This window comes from Syngnathus acus, chromosome 23, assembly GCF_901709675.1.
Source record: "Syngnathus acus chromosome 23, fSynAcu1.2, whole genome shotgun sequence".
In the NCBI taxonomy this organism is placed as follows: Eukaryota; Metazoa; Chordata; class Actinopteri; order Syngnathiformes; family Syngnathidae; genus Syngnathus; species Syngnathus acus.
This window is the reverse complement of record NC_051107.1, coordinates 4,139,764-4,157,628: the sequence shown is the minus strand read 5'-3', so window position 1 is coordinate 4,157,628 and position 17,865 is coordinate 4,139,764. Positions and strand designations below refer to the sequence as shown.

Below are 17,865 nucleotides of genomic sequence, written 5' to 3'. Positions count from 1 at the left end.
GAAATATATATAATTACATATGCTGGAGAACCAGAAAGCAAACCTTTTTATTCCATGATTTTTGTGCTATATTTTCCCCTTAGTCATAATTGCACCCCACACACTGCACATTTTAAAAAATAAATAAATCAGGCATAGATGCAAATCACAAAAAAAAAATTTGTTTAATATGGAACTGTCATTTTATTCACTTATATCTCCAATAAAGCCTCTGCTGATCTGTAATTGCACATACACCCCAAAATACCCACTCAGCTATATGTCATGGTCATAGCCACAATAATATTACATTTGAAATATTCTACTAGATACATTAAATGTCTAATTTCATAGACTGTACACTTTGGAAGTAGAAAATAAATAACATTTGGCATTTTAAAACAGCATGAAAATGAAGGTGAGAGTGAGAAAGTTAAAAAGCCACTCATATTTGGCACAACTGTAACAAAGTTGAGTAGAAGAATGTGCAAGTGTCCAGGAGCTAAAAGTGATCAAACCTTTGCCATATAAGATCTGTGGAAACCTGAGATTCTACATGTATATTATTATTCAGAGATTTTGACGTAATAAAAACAGAGGGGGGGGGGGGGGAGTGATCACGCGCATTTGTGAACCGTCAAGAGAATATTTTGAAATACAATACGACATTAAACACATTGTGACAATTTTGCTTGTGCTCTGTGCGTGTGATTCACTGCCCTGAAGTTTTTATAGTTGGCAGGTCAGTTAGAGAAAAGAACAAATTTGTGTCGACAATGTGCTTGTGAAGGTAACAATAAGCTTTTATTTATTTTTTAAATTATTATTTGTATTCTGCAGTTGTGGATTGTGGGTAACTCACCTCCTGCTGTAAGTCAATTGAACTGGTCAGCTCGGAATTTATTTTTTTGCTGAGTTGGGAACATTATGCCGCAAGTCTACAAAATGTCAAAAGTTTCTAGGACACCCTGCTTTTCAAAATCCTCATCCTGCCTCCTAAATAAAACACATTTTAAAAAAAAATCACTTTAAATTCCAAATTGTGTGCGAGATGTACAACTTGACACTACAAAGTTTACCACAGACAAATATACAAACAAGTATCAAAGGGGTCAAAGCAGCACCCATGTTTTCAAAAGAGCTAAGAGAGGAAGGAGAAATTGCTTTACGATGTTCCCTCTCATCCCCGTGGTCTTTTTCAAAACCAACGGTGTTTTAATTTAATTTTAGAGTGGAGACCAAAGCTACCATCTTGAAAAAAAACAAAAACGCTACCTCAGTTTTTGGCTAGCTCCTCCATGAGCGTTCAAAGTCGTCGTGTTTTTGCGTCACGGCTCCACGAGGAGGCCCTCCCACTCGATGGGCTGCGAGAACACCTCCCTCTCCAGCCACATTTCGTAGCTGTAGTGGAAGTCGTCAGGCAGGTCCACGCGCTGGCCCAGCACGCTCTGTAGGCAGTTGTCCACCGGCGCCAAGTGGCCGTTGCGGTTCTTGTCGTAGCGCCGGCTGTTGAACTTCTCGATGCTCTCGCGAAGGGCGCACTCCTCCGCCTGGAAGTCCCAAGGCCGTGCGTCGATATCTGGCAGGGCGGTGACATCATCACTTGGAGAGTCAAATATATTTACCGGTGGGTGTGTTTTTTTTTTTTACCATTCCCGTAGGCCCAGTCGTCATTGAGCCTGTGGCGGACCTTCTGGTAGATGGCCGACATGGTCTTCATGTTGCTCTTCCTCCACTGGCGGCCCAAGTACTTGGTCTGGATTTTAAGCAGCTTCAGCACGTACAGCTGCATCATGGCCTGCTTGACCTTCAGGGCTCTCTTCAGGATGGGGGCTGACTTGAAGACCACCAACATCTAACAGGGGGGGGGGAGTGTGAGGAGAGGCGCCAAAGCACATATTTTACAGTAGAAAAACAAAGACCATGGTCCGAGAGTGTTTCCACTTAGTCAGCTTGTTGAGGATTCTCAGCAGGTTGATGCAAGAGAACAGATTCCGCCAACAGAACTGGTTGTTGTCTCCAGCTTCCTGAGAACCCAACAAACACCATAATTTTTTTTTTTTTTTTTTATGAGCGCAATACAATCAAACTGGAACAGGCGTTTGGACTCACCAGGCTCTCGGCGGTGAGCTCGGGCATTTCGTGGACGGCGCAGTGCGGAAAATCCAAAACACATATGCTGCACAGAAAACACACAATGGTGATATCGGTCTGAAAAATAATAAATAAAAATAAACTAATAAATAAAATAACAGTACATTTTTTTTAAAAGAAATAAATCCAGCCTACCTGTTTTTGGCACTGATATAAGACATGATGTTCTGGTTGAAGAACTTGAGGATGAGTGGTATGCAGTTGGCAAACACCAGATGCTGGGAGACAATCTCAAACTGAAAGAGCCATTTTCAAAATTGCATTTCTTGACTCTAAAAAGGAACACGTGCTATAAGCGGCCGTCACCTGGTAGACGTGGTTGAGTTTCAAGTGTTTGAGTAGGAGCAGCAGCAGAGCCGAGATGGCCTTGACGATGATCTCTTTGTGCCGGTTGACGTCGATGCCCAGCTTCATGCTCTGGAGGACCGTGATTCTGCAGGGAAGCGCAAAAAGTCACTAGATCCAATGTCAATAATAAAAAAAAAAGAAGGTAAAATTCATTATCATTATTTAACAAGACCTGGCCTACCCGTCCCAATACTTACGGCATCTCCTCAGGCAGCACGTCGGCGAGGATATTAATGGAATCCGTTTTGGCTTTGGAGGTGGGTGCGGCGGCCAAAAGTAGCTTCAGGAGGGCGATCTAACACGGGACGGCAAACTTTCACCATCGCACATTTGGATCACTTTTGATTTCCAAAACTCACCACATATTGGGAGAGGTTTGGAAGCATGCCCAGGTAGAGCATCTCCGCAGGCGTCTCGTCCACCTCCTCCTCGCCCTGCGTGATGAGAATCGTTCGTAAACGAGCGTCGAGTAAGAGGTTTATGAGAAACGCACCAAGCTCAGTGGACACTGTTGTAGCTCCTCCTCGCGCTTCATCTGCACTTCGGCGATGGACACGTATTTGTGCTGCGGGGAAAAGAGAGAAGGTCAAAAATGGTCACTGAAATAACTTGAATTTGATGAATGTAATAACCTGTTTGAGAGTCTTGACACTCTCGTGGATAGGTCGGGGCAGGCCTACGAGGGTCTCGGTGTCACTGCAAGAAAATTCGGCCTCGATTAGGGGCATAGCGATCAATAAATGCTGGCGATTGAATACTGACGATTGAATACTGACTTTCCGAGGGTGAAGCCGATGAACTTGTTCCGACTGGTCTCTAGGAAGTGCTCGATGTCCTTCTCCCTGCGAGAGACGCTTATGATGAATTACATTGAACTTGCCTATTCTGGAATAAATTCTTCCATTTTTTTATTTTATACATTTTTAAAAATTTTATTGAAAATGTTTTAATTTTTTTTATATATATATATATATATATATAGTTTTAATATTTTTTACATTTATTTTTATTTTAAATTCTTCCATTTTTTATACATTTTAAAAAATTTTATTGAAAATGTTTTAATATTTTTTAATATATATATATTTTTAATGTTTTTTAATTATCTACAGTAGTCCTGATTAAGGAATCTTGTATCTACACATGGAGAGCATATTGCTAGAGATGAAGCTGTGAAGAAGAAAAAAAAATCTTCACACATCCAGATTCATGGTGTGAACGTGTCAGCCAGCTCAATTCTCAACGTAGCATTTTCGTTCCAACCAACCTGACATTTGTGTACCTGACTTTGGGGGCCCAAGGGAGGCCCTTGGGGAAGTTGACCCTCTCCGCGGGGGGGGCGGAGAGGAGGCGGCGGAGGCGGAGGTTGGATGATGACGTCACGGTCCAAGGGGTCCACCTCGCCCTCCATGCCGCCGTCGCCATCCTCGGGGTCCTCTTCCTCGTCGCGGACGTCGTCGTTCTTGAAGGGGTCTCGCTCGTTGTACGTGTCCAGGCTGTCCTGTTTGACCAGCGGCTGAGGGAAGGAGGGAGGGGGCGGGGCATAAACAATAACAAGATGCTTTTGTTTACAGTCATGCAAATATGCGCGCAAGCACAGCCGTGATGATTCATTTCAGTCTTCATGCTAGCCAAAGCTAAGATAACAGCCTGGGGTGAGACGTTTTTTGTTTCTAGTGGGGGTCAACTGCATTCCATCAAGGAGGTGGCCGGTCGCTTGAATATCTGAAAGCACCTCTTTGATGACTGCATATTTTTTTTCATGACCCTTAAGTGTCTACAGTGCATGATTGTGTGGTGGTGATGGTAGGGGGCGGGGCTACGACTGCCTTCAGAGGACGGTGGGCCAAACAACAAGCTAGCAAGGCATCTCAAACTGGCTACTGTGCAGGTAGACGAGAAGGAAGAAGAAGAAGAAGACACGTTGAGGTGGTTTGGATGAGATATAAAAAAAAAAAATGCAGAATATAGAAAGACAAGAGAAGGCTGGAGGGAATTGAGTAGAGCTCCGCCAAAATCGCTTCTTCTAATATTAATTTGGAGGTGGGCCAATTAAAACTGAAATTTGTATTTGTCAATAATTGCATTTGCTTTATATTTTAATTATATGTACTATATTTATATACAGAGAGAGAAAGAGAGAGAGAAGGGAGGAACGCAAATGGAGGTTAGGGACAGGAGTGCAACAAAAAAAAAAATGGAAAGAGAAAATGCAAAAAAAAAAAAGGAAAAGAAACTAAAGAGGGAACTTGCGGGTAAAGACCTGCTTCTTGGGAAAGGGACTGTCTCCTTCCAAGCTATCAACAAAGGCACTCTGTGGGGACACAAGGAAGAGGCGCAATGAGACACCATGAGGGCAGTTAGCGGGCGAGTCTCATTTCAGCCCGATTAGCGTCGGATGAGTTCGAGAAGGATCGCTTCAATGGAATGAAAACAAAAAAAAAATTAGTCTCGGGTCAGTGTGTATGATGAGTGATAACAAATGCTGCCGTGTCAGCGATTTGTCTTTTTCATATCAAACCATCAAGCTACCTTGACACCAATTACTACTTTCCTATCCGGATGAGGTTTTGGTGGCATGCGGGCGTTTTTTCCGTACCCTACGACTGCGCCGTCCTCTCTTCTGCTGTTGCTGCTGCTCGATGAGCTCCATGGCGGAGGCGGGCGGCGAGGCGGCTCTCATGGCCCGGACCACCTTGATGCTGTCCTCGGGGAGCGGCGGCAGGTTGAGACGCTCGCGGCCCTGCATCTTCATCTCCTGCAGCTCCTCGAAGCCCCCCAAGGTGAACTGGGAAAGGAGGAGGAGGCGGAGCTACTGTTAGTAGTACTTTTGAATTTTTGAATTAAAATGTAACATTGCTCCACTGACCAAAATGGTCTTCCATAGGAGAAGGAGAACTTTCTTCATGGGGAAATGTGGTGCGTTCATGCTGCAGAACTTGGTCACCATGGAGAAGAGAAGCAAGGCAAAAGGCTCGCCATTGTACAGCGGCGCACCTGAGTAGGAGAAAGACACCATTAATGGTTAGCATGCTAATCGTCCACAGCGTTTTGCCCACCGAGCTCGTTCTTGAAGGCCTCCCTGGTGGCTCGCCACTCCGGGTTGTCGTCGTCCGTTTGAACTCGAACCGTCTCCACCATTAAGTACATGATGCTGAGCAACACTCTTGAGAGAAACAAAATAATGAGTGAATGAGAATGAACGCAAGCGGCCATTTTGCTCACCTGAGCTCCGTGCTATCCGCGAGCGAGATGGCGGGCTTCCTCAAAGCGCTGCTGCAGGCTTGATTGTTACTGCATACAAAAATATTTTTCAACGTCATAGTGGACGTTGCCACTTTTAATGACACCACGGCGCTCACTCAATTTCCATGCTGAGGAGCTCCAGCAGGGCCGTGAAGATCCCCATGTCGTAGAGGAGGAAGACATTGCGCCTGGACCAGCGGAGCACGTCCGCCTCGGCGTCACATTCGTCGAACACACCTACGTGGGAAACACGGGTTACACACGTGACAGATTCAAACACGGGTCGGGTCGTCGTACCCTGAGCGAGGTAGAGGATGGCCCTGGCCACCTTCAGTCTCTTGTCCCTGTCGGTCACCTCCAGCGCGTCCAGTAATCTCATCACGTACGCGCGCTGCTCCTCCGCGCTCACATCGATCCATCGTCGGCCTCGGGCTGCGGAAGACGAGGTCATTCTCAAGGACATGTGAAATATCGACCCCTATGCTCTTTGAACGGTACTACACATGATGAGGAGGTCCTGACTTCCAACAGCTTAAAAATCCACAGCGCTTTGAAATGCCGAGTTGCATCATCTTAAACTAAATCGGCTTAAAATTTTTTTGAAACTACACACGCATACCGTGACTTTTGAAGTCCTCCTCAAAGTAGTCTCTGTTGAGAGCAAATTCAGGCTCCTCGGTGTAGCTGTACAACTCTGGCAAAGACAACAACGTGAACGACGTGAGCGAAAAACGCAGGGAACACGTTGCGCCCGAGGGCAAACGTGGGCGGGCGCTCGTTAGGCGGGACGATGTCGAACAAGTTTACGAGTGTGTAAGAACACTTGTCGGTCGGGATGGCAAGTCTGCACAAATATGTTAGAGAAGCAAAACAAAGTCTGCAATTTTTTTTAAATGGATAAATCAGCTGTCATTTAGAGATTAAGTAAAAAAAATGTATTGATAAATAAATTTGTCAAAAATAATACCTGAGAGTTCGACGGTGAGGGCGTCGGTGTCGCCGTATTCAAACTCCAGGTTGGGAGACTCCATGGAGTTCTGCCAAGAAAGTCAATAATGGTGAGAACAAAACACGAAAAAAGCACACACAACAAACTCTGCCTTCACCAAGACGTTAAATTGTAAAAATGATGAGGCTAAAAGTGTTTCTGGAAGTAAAAGAAGAGTGACGCCAGTGCAGCAGGAAGTAAGCCTCCGTCTGCTCCGGGCAATGCAAATGAGCTCCAGTAAAGACAAAAACAGGTTAAAAGAAAAACGGAACAGGTTAACAGCTATTGAAATTAATTTGTCCTGTGGACCTCAGACAGATAGACAGACCTAGTTATTTTCCAGGGCAACTCAACTCCAACAAGAATTAGGCCCCAATATTAGGGAGTCAAATAGGAACTATATTTTTTATATAAATAATATTTTGTTAAATGTGAAAAAAAATTATAAAAATGATCAATTACAATACCTCAATTCAGTTATATTTTTTCAGATACCAATATTCACTCTTTGCTTAGTCTTTTGTTTTATAAAGTTTCGTTAAACACAGAGGGAAAAAAAATTGAACAAATAATTAAAAGCAATTACAAAAACAATTTAGATGTAATACAAGGTGCGAGTAATTGTAGCAAAACACAAGAAGCTATTCATGTGACGTCAATGCAGGATTATCCATTATTCTCCTTTCAAATCAAATCAATCATGTGACCTTTGCAATGTTCAAACTAGGTCAAAATGTCACAAAGGTAGGGCGGCAAACATCGCACAACGCTTTTAAGATTAGAATCATTCCTGACATATGATATGAGCGAATTTACGAATGTAAATATTAGATGGCATCCATGCAGCACGCGCCCACATTTCACCACCTGCAGTCTGCACGTCGAGCAACGCTGCAGGGTTATTTTTAGACGTTCGCCAAAATAACCTCTCAAGTGTTCCCGTCTGCATGCCATGCATGTATGTTTTAGAGAAAGAGAGGCCCAGCTGTCCCGGAAAAAAAAAAAAAAGCTCCCCAGCAACAACCACGCCACGGGAGAAGGTAAAATCTTGCCGTTTCCGACGTACGCGAACGCCTCTCGCTATTACCCACCTCGGACTCCTTCTGCTGCTCCTTGAACACATCTTTGCCTTTCGACCTCAACCTGCCGCCGTTGTCGTTGAGGTTATTGAGGAGAGGGACCTCCAAGTCCTCCGCCTGCATCTCACAGGAAGGTTTTGGAGGACAAACGGGAAGGGGGACGAGAGACGACGGTCCCCGGCAAGAGGACAAGTGGGGAGTTTCTCTTTTCTCGTTTTCGCGTCCCCCGCCTCTCTGCTTAAAAACGGGCGTTGGATTTGTTGTCCACGCACGTCTAGCGAGGGCGGGGCTAGACAAATCACTACGGAAAGGAGCGAGCGCTTGGTTGAATTTTAACAGGGCAAAAATAGCAATAAAATTCCCTTGATTACTTTTAAGTAAAGCAGCAAAGATGATGAGGGGAAACAGTTTTTTTCTTTACATCTTTATTGGAGATTACAGATTATTGCTTGTCATCTACCGTCATCACTTTGCGTCCTTTATGGACAAGAGAGGTTTGGGAATTTCAACACTTTTTTTTTTTTTTTTTTACAACAATAAATACATGAGATGATATTCCTAAGATTTATAAAGGCTGTCCTATAGAATGTGTATATTCTATACATACACGATGCTGGTGTCATCCCTGCCCACCCACCCTCGGGGTCAAAGGTCAGTTTGAGGCTGACAAAAACGGAAATTCTCCCACCCTCAAATGCACAGGCTTGGATCCTGAGGCAGCTGTTTATGAAGCACATATACACACACACACTCACACATTATCGTCAGCAGTCTCTCAAGGCCACACACTTGGTAGATCACACGATGGAGAAGATTCAGTACAGCACAAAGGACACAAACGCACGCATTTCGAATTTGAGCAGGATGAAAAGTAGGAAAGGGACGCTGCTTCCCAAAGAAGAATTTTAAAAATCAAATTCAGATCCTTTTAGTTCCCAAGCCAACTTTCAGTATAATTTGGTATCTTCGTTAATATAATCACAGTATTCATTCATATATGTACATTTATTACACATATAATTAGAATATTTAATTGCTTATCTCAATGACGTGATCAAAGACAATGCGAGGGAGAGAAATGTAGAAAATTTGTCGTTTCTATACAAATATGTAACTATACAATATGTAATGATCACTTTGAATACATTATGGTCCAAAATAAAGTTGATCTCCAAAATGCCAAAGACGTGTGAGCATCTGGAAGCCGAGAGGCAGTTTGAGTGACGGCCGGAAAAATCTAATCTGCCTTTTAAAAGTGGACTACGAGTAAATGAGGCGGAACCGACCGTGTGTTAAGAAATACGTTTTAAAAAAAATCAAATGGATAAGAATGGATCGTCCCCCCTAGAATAAAATAAGAATAAAACAAAGTATAAAAGAATAATTACAAAAATAACAGGGGAAGGGAAAAACACAAAATTTCATCTTCGTTCTATTTTTTCCTTTAAATCACTTTTTTTTTTCTTATATAGCATATATATTGTCACATTTGTTGAAACGATAAAAAGGCGTGGCGATGGGAGGGGAGGATGGCGACGCGTAGCTAAAAACGAAAAGAGGGGCAAAAATCAAAAGTCTTCCCGGGGAGCGAGCAGGCGGCCGAGAAGAGAAGGAGCCGCCCTCCTTGGGTTTTTATTTTTGCCGATATTAACAAGTTGGAATAAATTAAACGTTTGCCCCCTCAGGCACGGCCTGAGAGGCCCCCCCCCCCCCCTCTCCACCTTGACAGCCTTGTAGGTTCTGTGCGCTTTGGGGAGTGCTGCCGTCTCCTCTTGGCCCCGCCGTCAAACTTCTTTAATACCTTGAAACACAACAAAATTTTAAATTTGTGAAATTCAACAAAAATTGCAAAATCAGCAGCTCTGCTCATTTCGCTACCTATAGTAGTTTGGCTTGAAGGGTCCGTTCTTGTTCAAGCCCAGATACTTGGCCTGCTCGTCGCTCAGCTCGGTGAGGTGCGCGTCGAACGTTGGCAGATGCAGGCTGGCCACGTACTCATCTAAACACAAGCGCGAAATGTTTCTCCTTGCGTTCTTCGGCTACAAACGCTACCGCGTGACCTTACCCATCTTCTTGGGCAGAAGGTAAACATCTTGCTTGTAGCGTCCGTCTGGAGCGTTGTAGAGCTCGATCAGAGCCAAGGCCTGGCCGAGCAAACACAAAAATTAGTCCTCCTGCTTGGCCCAAAGAGGCTTGGCAATAGTGCGGCGGCGCTACCTGGGTGGTGGCCGTGATGGAGAGCACAAACGTGGGCACGGTGGAACAGCTGAGGTTCAGCAAGCGACCCTGCGAAACAAACGAAAAAAAAAAAAATCAATACAAACAAATAGGGATTTCTCAAAGTGCGCGTGAGCGAGCACCTCGGCCAGCAAGACTATCCTCTTGCCATCGGGCCAGATGACGTGGTCCACTTGCGAGCGCACTCGCTCCCAGGTCAGCTCGGGCGTCCGCAGACTGGCCTGCGGATTGGCAACAAAAAGCCGGCGGTTACCACGACAACCAGCGCATAACTCATCTGTCCTTATTCAATCACTCGGCGGCTGCATTGCGAAAGCCGACAGGCTTTTAAGACGATTACTATTATGTCATATTTATTCAAAATTCAAAGACGGGAGCTGGTGACGTACCACGTCGATCTCAGTGTTGGAGTGGCCCATATTGCAGACGATGCAGCTGTTCTTCATGCGGTCCAAGTTCTCTCGCACCACCACGTTCTTGTTGCCTGATGGGAAAAGAGAAAAAAAAAAAAAAAATCAGACAAGGGAAATGGCAGCCATGAGAGACTTACGTGGGTTAATTAAACTCTAACGTGAAATTAACGCATTGTCAGTTAATTACTTTGACATAAATAGATTTGGTATAGAGTTAAAGGTGACCATCTAGCACTTTTGCGGAAATTCCATGAAGAGGGAGAAGAAGTCAACGCACCGGTGCAGGTGATGACAATGTCCACTTGTCTGATGACTTCGTTGAGCTTCACCAGCCGGAAGCCGTCCATGCTGTCGTTGGGCAAACAAATAGCCAAGTGTCAAGAGGGGCCTCGGGAAAGTCAACAGACGAGGTCGCGGCCTACCAAGCCTGCAAGGCGCAGATGGGATCGATCTCCGTCACGTAAACGATGGCGCCCATGGCTTTGAGGGCGGCGCAGCAGCCTTTCCCCACCTGAGGGTTGTTGACGTCAAACATTCAACCACGTGCATCGTCAATGTGGGGGGGGGGGCTCACCTCGCCATAGCCACACACCACCACTTGTTTGCCTCCGAACATGACATCAGTCGTCCTCTTCAAACTGCAAATGGGTGGCGGCATTACTGGCTGATTTCATTGCGAGTGCATCACGTCCATATTAGGAGTTCCTACCCGTCTAGGATGGACTCCCTGCAGCAGTAGAGGTTGTCAAACTTCTGCTTGGTCACGGAGTCGTTGACGTTCATGGCGGGGACGCACAGCTTCCCGGCCTTGGACAGCTGGTAAAGCCTGAAAGTTTTTTTAAATTAGACAAATTAGTGCAACTCCATCGATAAAAACAAATACTGCGCCGAGCAGTTGCAGATGCACACTTTCGCCACTAGAGGGAGACATGGCGCCAGGAAGCGACAGTTACCTGTGCACACCGGTGACGCTCTCTTCCACAATGCCCTTGATTTTTTTGAACATGTTGGGGTACTTTTTGTAGATCCAGTGTGTCAGATCGCCGCCATCGTCCAAAATCTGGAAACAGTGAATGATTAGTGTCGAGTCGAGTCGAGTCTCCATTAACCATGTTAACCTACCATGTTGGGCTGCCAGCCTTCCACGTTGACGCAGCGGTCGATGCACCACCAGAAATCGTCCTCGGACTCGCCCTTCCATGCAAAGACGCTGAAACCTGGACAGAGTTGCCGTGTTGAGAAAGAGGCCAGGAAGCGCAATGGAGGAGGCAAAAAAAAAGGGTCTCACCTCCTTCTGCCAGAGCGGCTGCCACTTCGTTTTGGGTGGAGTAGATGTTGCAGGCCGCCCACCTGCACTGAGCCCCCAGAGCTGACAAAGTCTCCATCAGCACCTGGAGGGAACAGTTGACCCAAAAAAATAAATACAATAAAAAAAACAAAAAAAAACAATTGCAAGCTCTACTCACAGCAGTCTGGGCGGTGATGTGGGTGCAGCCCACCACTTTGGCGCCGGCGAGGGGTTTCTCACCCTGGGCTCGCTTCCTCAGAGCCATGAGGGCTGGCATCTCTGCAAAAAAAAAAAAAAAGAGCAGTGCCTGAAGGAATTCATTTAGATGATTGTTTAATCCCTTTAAGACTTCATGGCTAAGCTGAAAACACACAAACATATTTGTGTGTGTTTAGGCAGCAGAGTTCAGCTGAGGCTTCGTTTCCACCGACGGCGGTGGAGTGTTTTTTTTTTTTTTTTTCTCCGAGAACAATACGACAAACCTTGCTCGGCTATCTCGATCTCCCGGCGTCCGAAGTCGGCTTGCTTGATGTTTTTGATGCAGAAGTCGCCGTTGCCCTTGGAGTTCTTCTGCTGTTTGTCCCGAGGCGACGTCTCGTCATCGGAGCTGTCCGTGTACGACGCAGCTGGGGAAAAAAAAAAACGACGCGGCAAGATTGAAAGAATCGAATGGGGCGAGGCGATTCCGAGGGAATCCGACTAAGGTCTTACCTGAGCTGTAGCTGTCTGTGGACGATTGCGAGATGGAGCGCGACAAAGAGCGGCGGCCGATCTTGGAGGGCCGCTTGTTGAACTCCTGCTTCTGGTCTGCGAACTGGATCTGTTGGGATTCGTCAACACAAAGTTTTTGAGTCATTTTGGGATCTTAGGAAGATTTTTTTTTTTTTTTTTTTTTAGGACAAAACCACCAATGGTTAGCTGTCGTTCCAGAGCGCATGACTCAAGTGCAAAATCCTTCGACGGGCCAAGAGCTTTGTCAGCATTTATCGAAAATCTGGTATTAATCCGTTTTATAACGCGCTGCGATTAGACTTTAAGATCAAATTTCACGCTACGACTGAGCCGGTGTCCTAATCGGCCCGCTCGTTAGGGCCAAGCGTTCCAGCGGCTTAGCGCTCGGAGCTGAGACAATTAATAGAAAATAAATTAGCGGTTCTCACGGTGTGAACGCACCTCATCGATTCATTAGCGGCTCTTTAACAGATTAGATAGGAAAAGATTTGGGTTTGCTAGCTTGTCGCTAAGCGCTAACTAACTCAAACCGGCATTGTGGATGGAAAAATGCAAATTAGGCGACACAATAGAGCAAAATTTACCCGTTTAGTGACATAACGGAGATAAGGCTTCAGGTTTGACCGCTTTTCCCGGCAACGAGAAAACAAAAAACAGGCGTGAAGCGTGGGAACTTTTCATAGGTGCCTCGTGTCAACAAATTAATGACGGCTTCCCGCGCCTTCAATCATACAGCTGTGTTGTCTGCGGGTGGTTCCGTCCCAGTTCGAGATCCTCGGCGGTAACGTGACTTGCTTCCCACAAGCTTGGTTCTCCGTGGGTTTCTCGGCCCACAGAGACGGGGAACCTGAGTCTAATCAAACATAGCGGGTCATGAAACGAAGCGGGGGGAGCCTTACGGAAATATAACCTTTGACCGGGCAGCTGGTTCGCCGTTGAGTTTCTACTGGCGATTTCCGCAAAGATAGCGTCAATTCAAATACATCCGCCTTGCAGCCGCAGTTACGCAACCCCGTGGTCCAAAGCTGCGTATTTGCACGACAATACGAGTGAAAAAGGACAGCGATCCGTCCGGTGTCGCGGGAGACTGATCCTCAAGCTCTGCCATCTGTCACTCAACGGCATTACATAAACGCCAGATGATTTGAAGATATTTCGCTGTCGCGCTTTTAACAGCGATGGCACAGAGAATACGGCGCAGGCCTAGAGTTTCTTTTTTTTTTGGGGTGTGAAATGCAGCGGATGACAGTTGCCGTTCCCACATGACAATTAAACGGGAAGAATGCACTAAAATAAGACGCAGGTAGACAGCAAAGGGGGGGGGGATGTCCTTCTATGCATCGGCTCCCTTGAAACCTGATCAAACGCAATCTCAGCTAGTCCGGGATACAAAGCCCTCGGTTTCAACTTGCATTGGAAATATTCTCGTAAAAGAAATAAATCAAACGTCCGGCAATGTAAGATGTCAATGGCGGTAAAAATAATGTGCGCTATAGGTGCCCAGTTGGTTCTGGCATGAATCATCAGGAGGAGTCTGGGATACTTTTTGCCTTGGGTGCTGCCATATGGTCAGGTGGTGTTCCACAGGGGTCAACGTTGGGGCCTCTATGTTTTTCTATTTCTTCACTCTATGCAGTGATTTTATAGTGCTCTAGAAGTTGTTTCACAAAAAAAAAAAGTCAATTTTCATGCCCTGTTCTCTCTAAGGCTTAGCTAGCATGAGCCGCGAGCTAGCTTCTCGGATTCACTGTGTTTCTGTCTGACGCGACCACCCTCACCAACAGCCGTAGAAAAGAGGAGGCGGCAGCTAGCGTGAGGTGCCCCGAGGGCGCCTGTGATGTAAGAGCACTCGCTCCCTCACTGCTGCTGATTTATGTGCAGCGACAAGAGCTCGCCTCGTAAACAAAGGGGGCGCGTACATCCACGGCTACCGGTGGCCTCGCACGTGCATCGCCAGAAGCTTCATGCCAACTGGGCGTTCGCTAATACAGTACCAGCCAGGAGGAAGTCATCCTCTAGTCATTTCTACCAGGGGTTCTCAAACTGGGGTCTGGGTACTCCTAGGGGGTCCACACTTTGTACCTCAGGGGTCCAGAAAATAATTATCTTGGATCTATTTGAAAATATAGGGAGTGAGAGTCTGTAAAACAAATGAATTATTCCACCAATTTATCTTCAGGGCAACATAAAGCTCTGATATGAGTGTGACATCACAAATCTGACATCACTGCATGAATATTATTACAGGGATAAAATGCCCTTTTTGAGTTTTTTTATTTTTGTTACGACGGTCAGCCTCAGGGGCAGTTCACATGCGAACGGCGGTCAAAAGTCACCGCTGCGGATAATCTGTTACTCAGTGTTGAGATGTTTGACTAAGCAGTGGAAAGATTGGATGGCGCGTCAACAGTCCGCACGGCTTTCACGCTGTTGCGTTATTGAGCTGTAACAAATACGAGCATATGTTTACCCGCGGCCGGCCATCCCGTTACCTTTCGGGAATCCTAATGGCTCAATCGAGCCTTTCAGCGGACTGAAAGGCTAAATGGCTTGGGAATGAAACACGTCGATGAGTTTTTAGTGGTTTTACTTCATTGGTGGTCACAGTGTAACGACTGCTGGAGAAGCAAACAGAAAATTTGTCTGGCTTGAAATGAAAAAGAAAAAAAAAAACAGCAATGTCTTTTTAGATTGTTCTTTCCCCATTGTTGCACTTACCGTCACGCTACAAATCATGTCCACTCCACTGGTCACATGGCCACGCATTTTAACATCTCCCAGCACACACTCGTTTGTCAGTGATGAAATCGAGAGGGTTGAACATTTCACACTCGCGCACGGGTTCCTGGAAACATGGGTACGCTCCATTTCCTTTGAGACACTTGCAATTGGGCAACACGTGTCAGAGGAAAGGAGCTTCGGTTCTACGACAAGGACAATCCATCTGTGCAGTGAGAAGGAGACGTGTCAAAGTGTGGCCAACAGTCCATTTGCAGAGTTTGTCTCCAAGGAGAATGGTTGGAAGGGTGCTATTTTTATTTTTATTATTATTTTTTTTTTCAAATACATAACCCATCCTTCCGTCCACTCCATTTGCCATGTAGGCCAGCCACAGGTCACACTAAGCCTGTTAGCCGGCAAGCAATACGAGGAACGCCAGCTTAGAGTGTGTGACATAACGTTACATCAAAGCGGGACGATTTGGAATCCTACATTGAATTTGGTGTGCTTATTTTATTTTTTTTTTGCACCTGGTGATTATCAGAAGAAAAAAAAAAAAGGCAATGGAGAATGATTAACCTTAGGTTGTTGCGGGAAACCATCTGGGATGTTTGCCTTGGAAAAAAAACTTGTTAAAAAAAGAAAAAAAATAGTGGTCAGATGAGCCGACACAGGATTCTCAAATGTTCTTTTATTATGCAACCACTTGCGGGTCTGATATTTGCCCCAAGCACAACAGGTTACAATAAAACCAACGTCAGAGATGAAAACAGCAAACAAGCCCCGCTTACAACACAGAACTGCCGTTGTAATCCTCTCATGAGGGCGACATGATGGAGATTAAAATGCGGTTGTCAACCCCTTTCCACTTTCTACTGGACCGGATGATCGCAACACATGCGTGGTCATATAATGTCCAACGCTGTTTGTCATAAGCCCTCCCGTGGAGACGGCAACCTATAAATATACAACCTTCTGCCCTGCCGGATGCGACGGGGAAATAATATTGCTTCAAAACAATCCCCGTGGATTGCATCGCATCATCTAAATTACACGGTTAATAATTCCCTCGTAGGGAAAACTCACAAATAATCCAGATGTTGCTCTCTGAGACGTCCATGACAGGTGTCAATCAAAACCACTCATTTTGTTATTCGTATTTTAGAATGACAATATGTGATCATCAGTACTTACTGATCAGTATTACAATATTACTAGATACTTTATGATTCTTTGTCCTAAATGTATATTTTGTAAAGTGGCTTAGTTGGAAACAAGTCATTGGGTGATTTAATAAGTAGTTCTGTAGATGTCACTATTTGAGGCATTTTTATTCGGGGCTGTTACTTTTTAATGTAAATATTATGCTAGGCTGCGCAAAAAGGTTGGGAAAAACAGGAAAATGGCAGCGGATATTAATTTGCCGGCTCACCAAATAATCAGTAAAAAGTGAAGAAGTTTAATAGTGTTCAGCCTTCGTTGGACTAGTTTGAATGTTATTAAATATTCTAATTATGACTGGTAGTCACACTGCTGAATCAGCCTGGTTGTCGGTTAGCATTGTTAGCTTGGTCACACGTTACACAGCGTGCGCTCGGAGGAAAAAGGCAAAAGGGAGGAAAAACACAACTCGCCTTTTTCATCCGCGGGGCCTCGGCCACGGTGCCGTCCCGATTGACAAACGCCTCGCCGCCGTTCTGCTGTGGGTCCGGCCGCTTCATAGCCGACGCCTGAGGCATCTTGGTGGGATTCGGGGCGAGCAAGCCCGGGCTGCCTTCCCCGGCTTTGACGGAGGGCTCCGCGCTCGGGGACGTAGCGGTGGAGGAACCGGCCTCGCGCGCGTAGTTCCTGGCGATAAGTCCTTCCGACGTCGGGGTAACCAGAGAGTCGGCGGGTAGTTCTTTAACGACGTCTTTGAGTTCGACCTCTGCCATTTTTGCTGCCACAACCTGCACTGACATCGTTACAGTTTTCACCAAGTCCCTTTTCTATGCAGGCAAACGGATGTGAGTGGAGGAGCTCAGCTGCGAAATGCATTATGGTTCTTGTAGTTCTTTTTGTGTATTTGGACTACAACAGCCCATGCTCGCTTGCCATCGATGCTTATTACACTGCTGGGGTTTTACTACCTTTCATAATACGTTAAAAAAAGACATGTTAGTGTTTCGATTAAATCGGTAGCCCTGATAACATTTAGAAAAAGCGCAAATTTAAGGTGCATTCTGGGTAATGGTGTCGCTATGAAACTATTTTCGACACCACGTCTGTGGGACAATTGAAAACCAAACGAGATGTAAAATTTATCATCAGCGTGTGAAACATGCCATTTCCCACAGTGTTTACATTTTTACTGCATTATTTTTTACCAGGTGGTTTGGATTTGACCTCGCAACAAATCACGTTACCAGCTCAGTGGTAGTGTCCGCCCTGAAATTGGAAGGTTGTGGGTTCAAACCCCGGCTGGGTCACACCAGAGACTATAAAACTGGTACCCATTTCTTCCCTGCTTGGCACTCAGTGTAAGGGGTTGAAATGGGGCCTTAGATCATCAAATGATTCCCGAGCGCGGCACCGCTGCTGCTCACTGCAAAATGACACGTGTGACGATCATTGGGACTTTAACTTGAAACCTCACGCTGTGCATCTGCACTGCATCAAACAGCAAGGTCAAAAAGACGC

General features: G+C 45.6%; 2 protein-coding genes across 4 annotated transcripts; both read right to left on the bottom strand.

Annotated features, from left to right (window-relative positions):
• Window positions 1-149: 149 nt before the first annotated feature.
• Window positions 150-8,039, bottom strand: strip2 (striatin interacting protein 2). The gene is given in 23 exon segments (XM_037243001.1): window positions 150-1,558; window positions 1,630-1,834; window positions 1,902-2,006; window positions 2,092-2,158; window positions 2,269-2,369; window positions 2,440-2,566; window positions 2,679-2,776; window positions 2,841-2,915; window positions 2,975-3,046; window positions 3,114-3,177; window positions 3,258-3,323; window positions 3,764-3,822; window positions 3,824-3,997; window positions 4,745-4,795; window positions 5,081-5,269; window positions 5,351-5,478; window positions 5,541-5,647; window positions 5,707-5,775; window positions 5,844-5,964; window positions 6,025-6,159; window positions 6,347-6,421; window positions 6,695-6,764; window positions 7,807-8,039. Coding segments are annotated over 23 exon segments (2,520 nt in total). The 5' UTR covers window positions 7,918-8,039; the 3' UTR covers window positions 150-1,307.
• A 229-nt stretch (window positions 8,040-8,268) lies between these two features.
• LOC119117048 (putative adenosylhomocysteinase 3) lies at window positions 8,269-17,197 on the bottom strand. 3 transcript variants are annotated; one of them, XM_037243002.1, is made up of 17 exons: window positions 16,821-17,197; window positions 12,445-12,553; window positions 12,216-12,359; window positions 11,912-12,012; window positions 11,734-11,836; window positions 11,568-11,662; window positions 11,399-11,505; window positions 11,155-11,271; window positions 11,020-11,083; window positions 10,868-10,956; window positions 10,723-10,793; window positions 10,422-10,516; window positions 10,155-10,253; window positions 10,012-10,080; window positions 9,860-9,938; window positions 9,673-9,793; window positions 8,269-9,595 (listed from the first exon to the last, which is right to left on the bottom strand). In XM_037243002.1, the coding sequence occupies exons 1-17, from the start codon at window positions 17,145-17,147 to the stop codon at window positions 9,589-9,591; spliced, it is 1,797 nt and encodes a 598-aa protein (XP_037098897.1). In that variant the 5' UTR covers window positions 17,148-17,197; the 3' UTR covers window positions 8,269-9,588. The 3 variants fall into 3 exon arrangements, with proteins under 3 accessions (XP_037098897.1, XP_037098899.1, XP_037098898.1); XM_037243004.1 differs by lacking the exon at window positions 16,821-17,197 and adding an exon at window positions 15,184-15,216; XM_037243003.1 differs by lacking the exon at window positions 8,269-9,595 and having other exon boundaries at window positions 9,669-9,793.
• Between the last annotated feature and the right edge of the window lie 668 nt (window positions 17,198-17,865).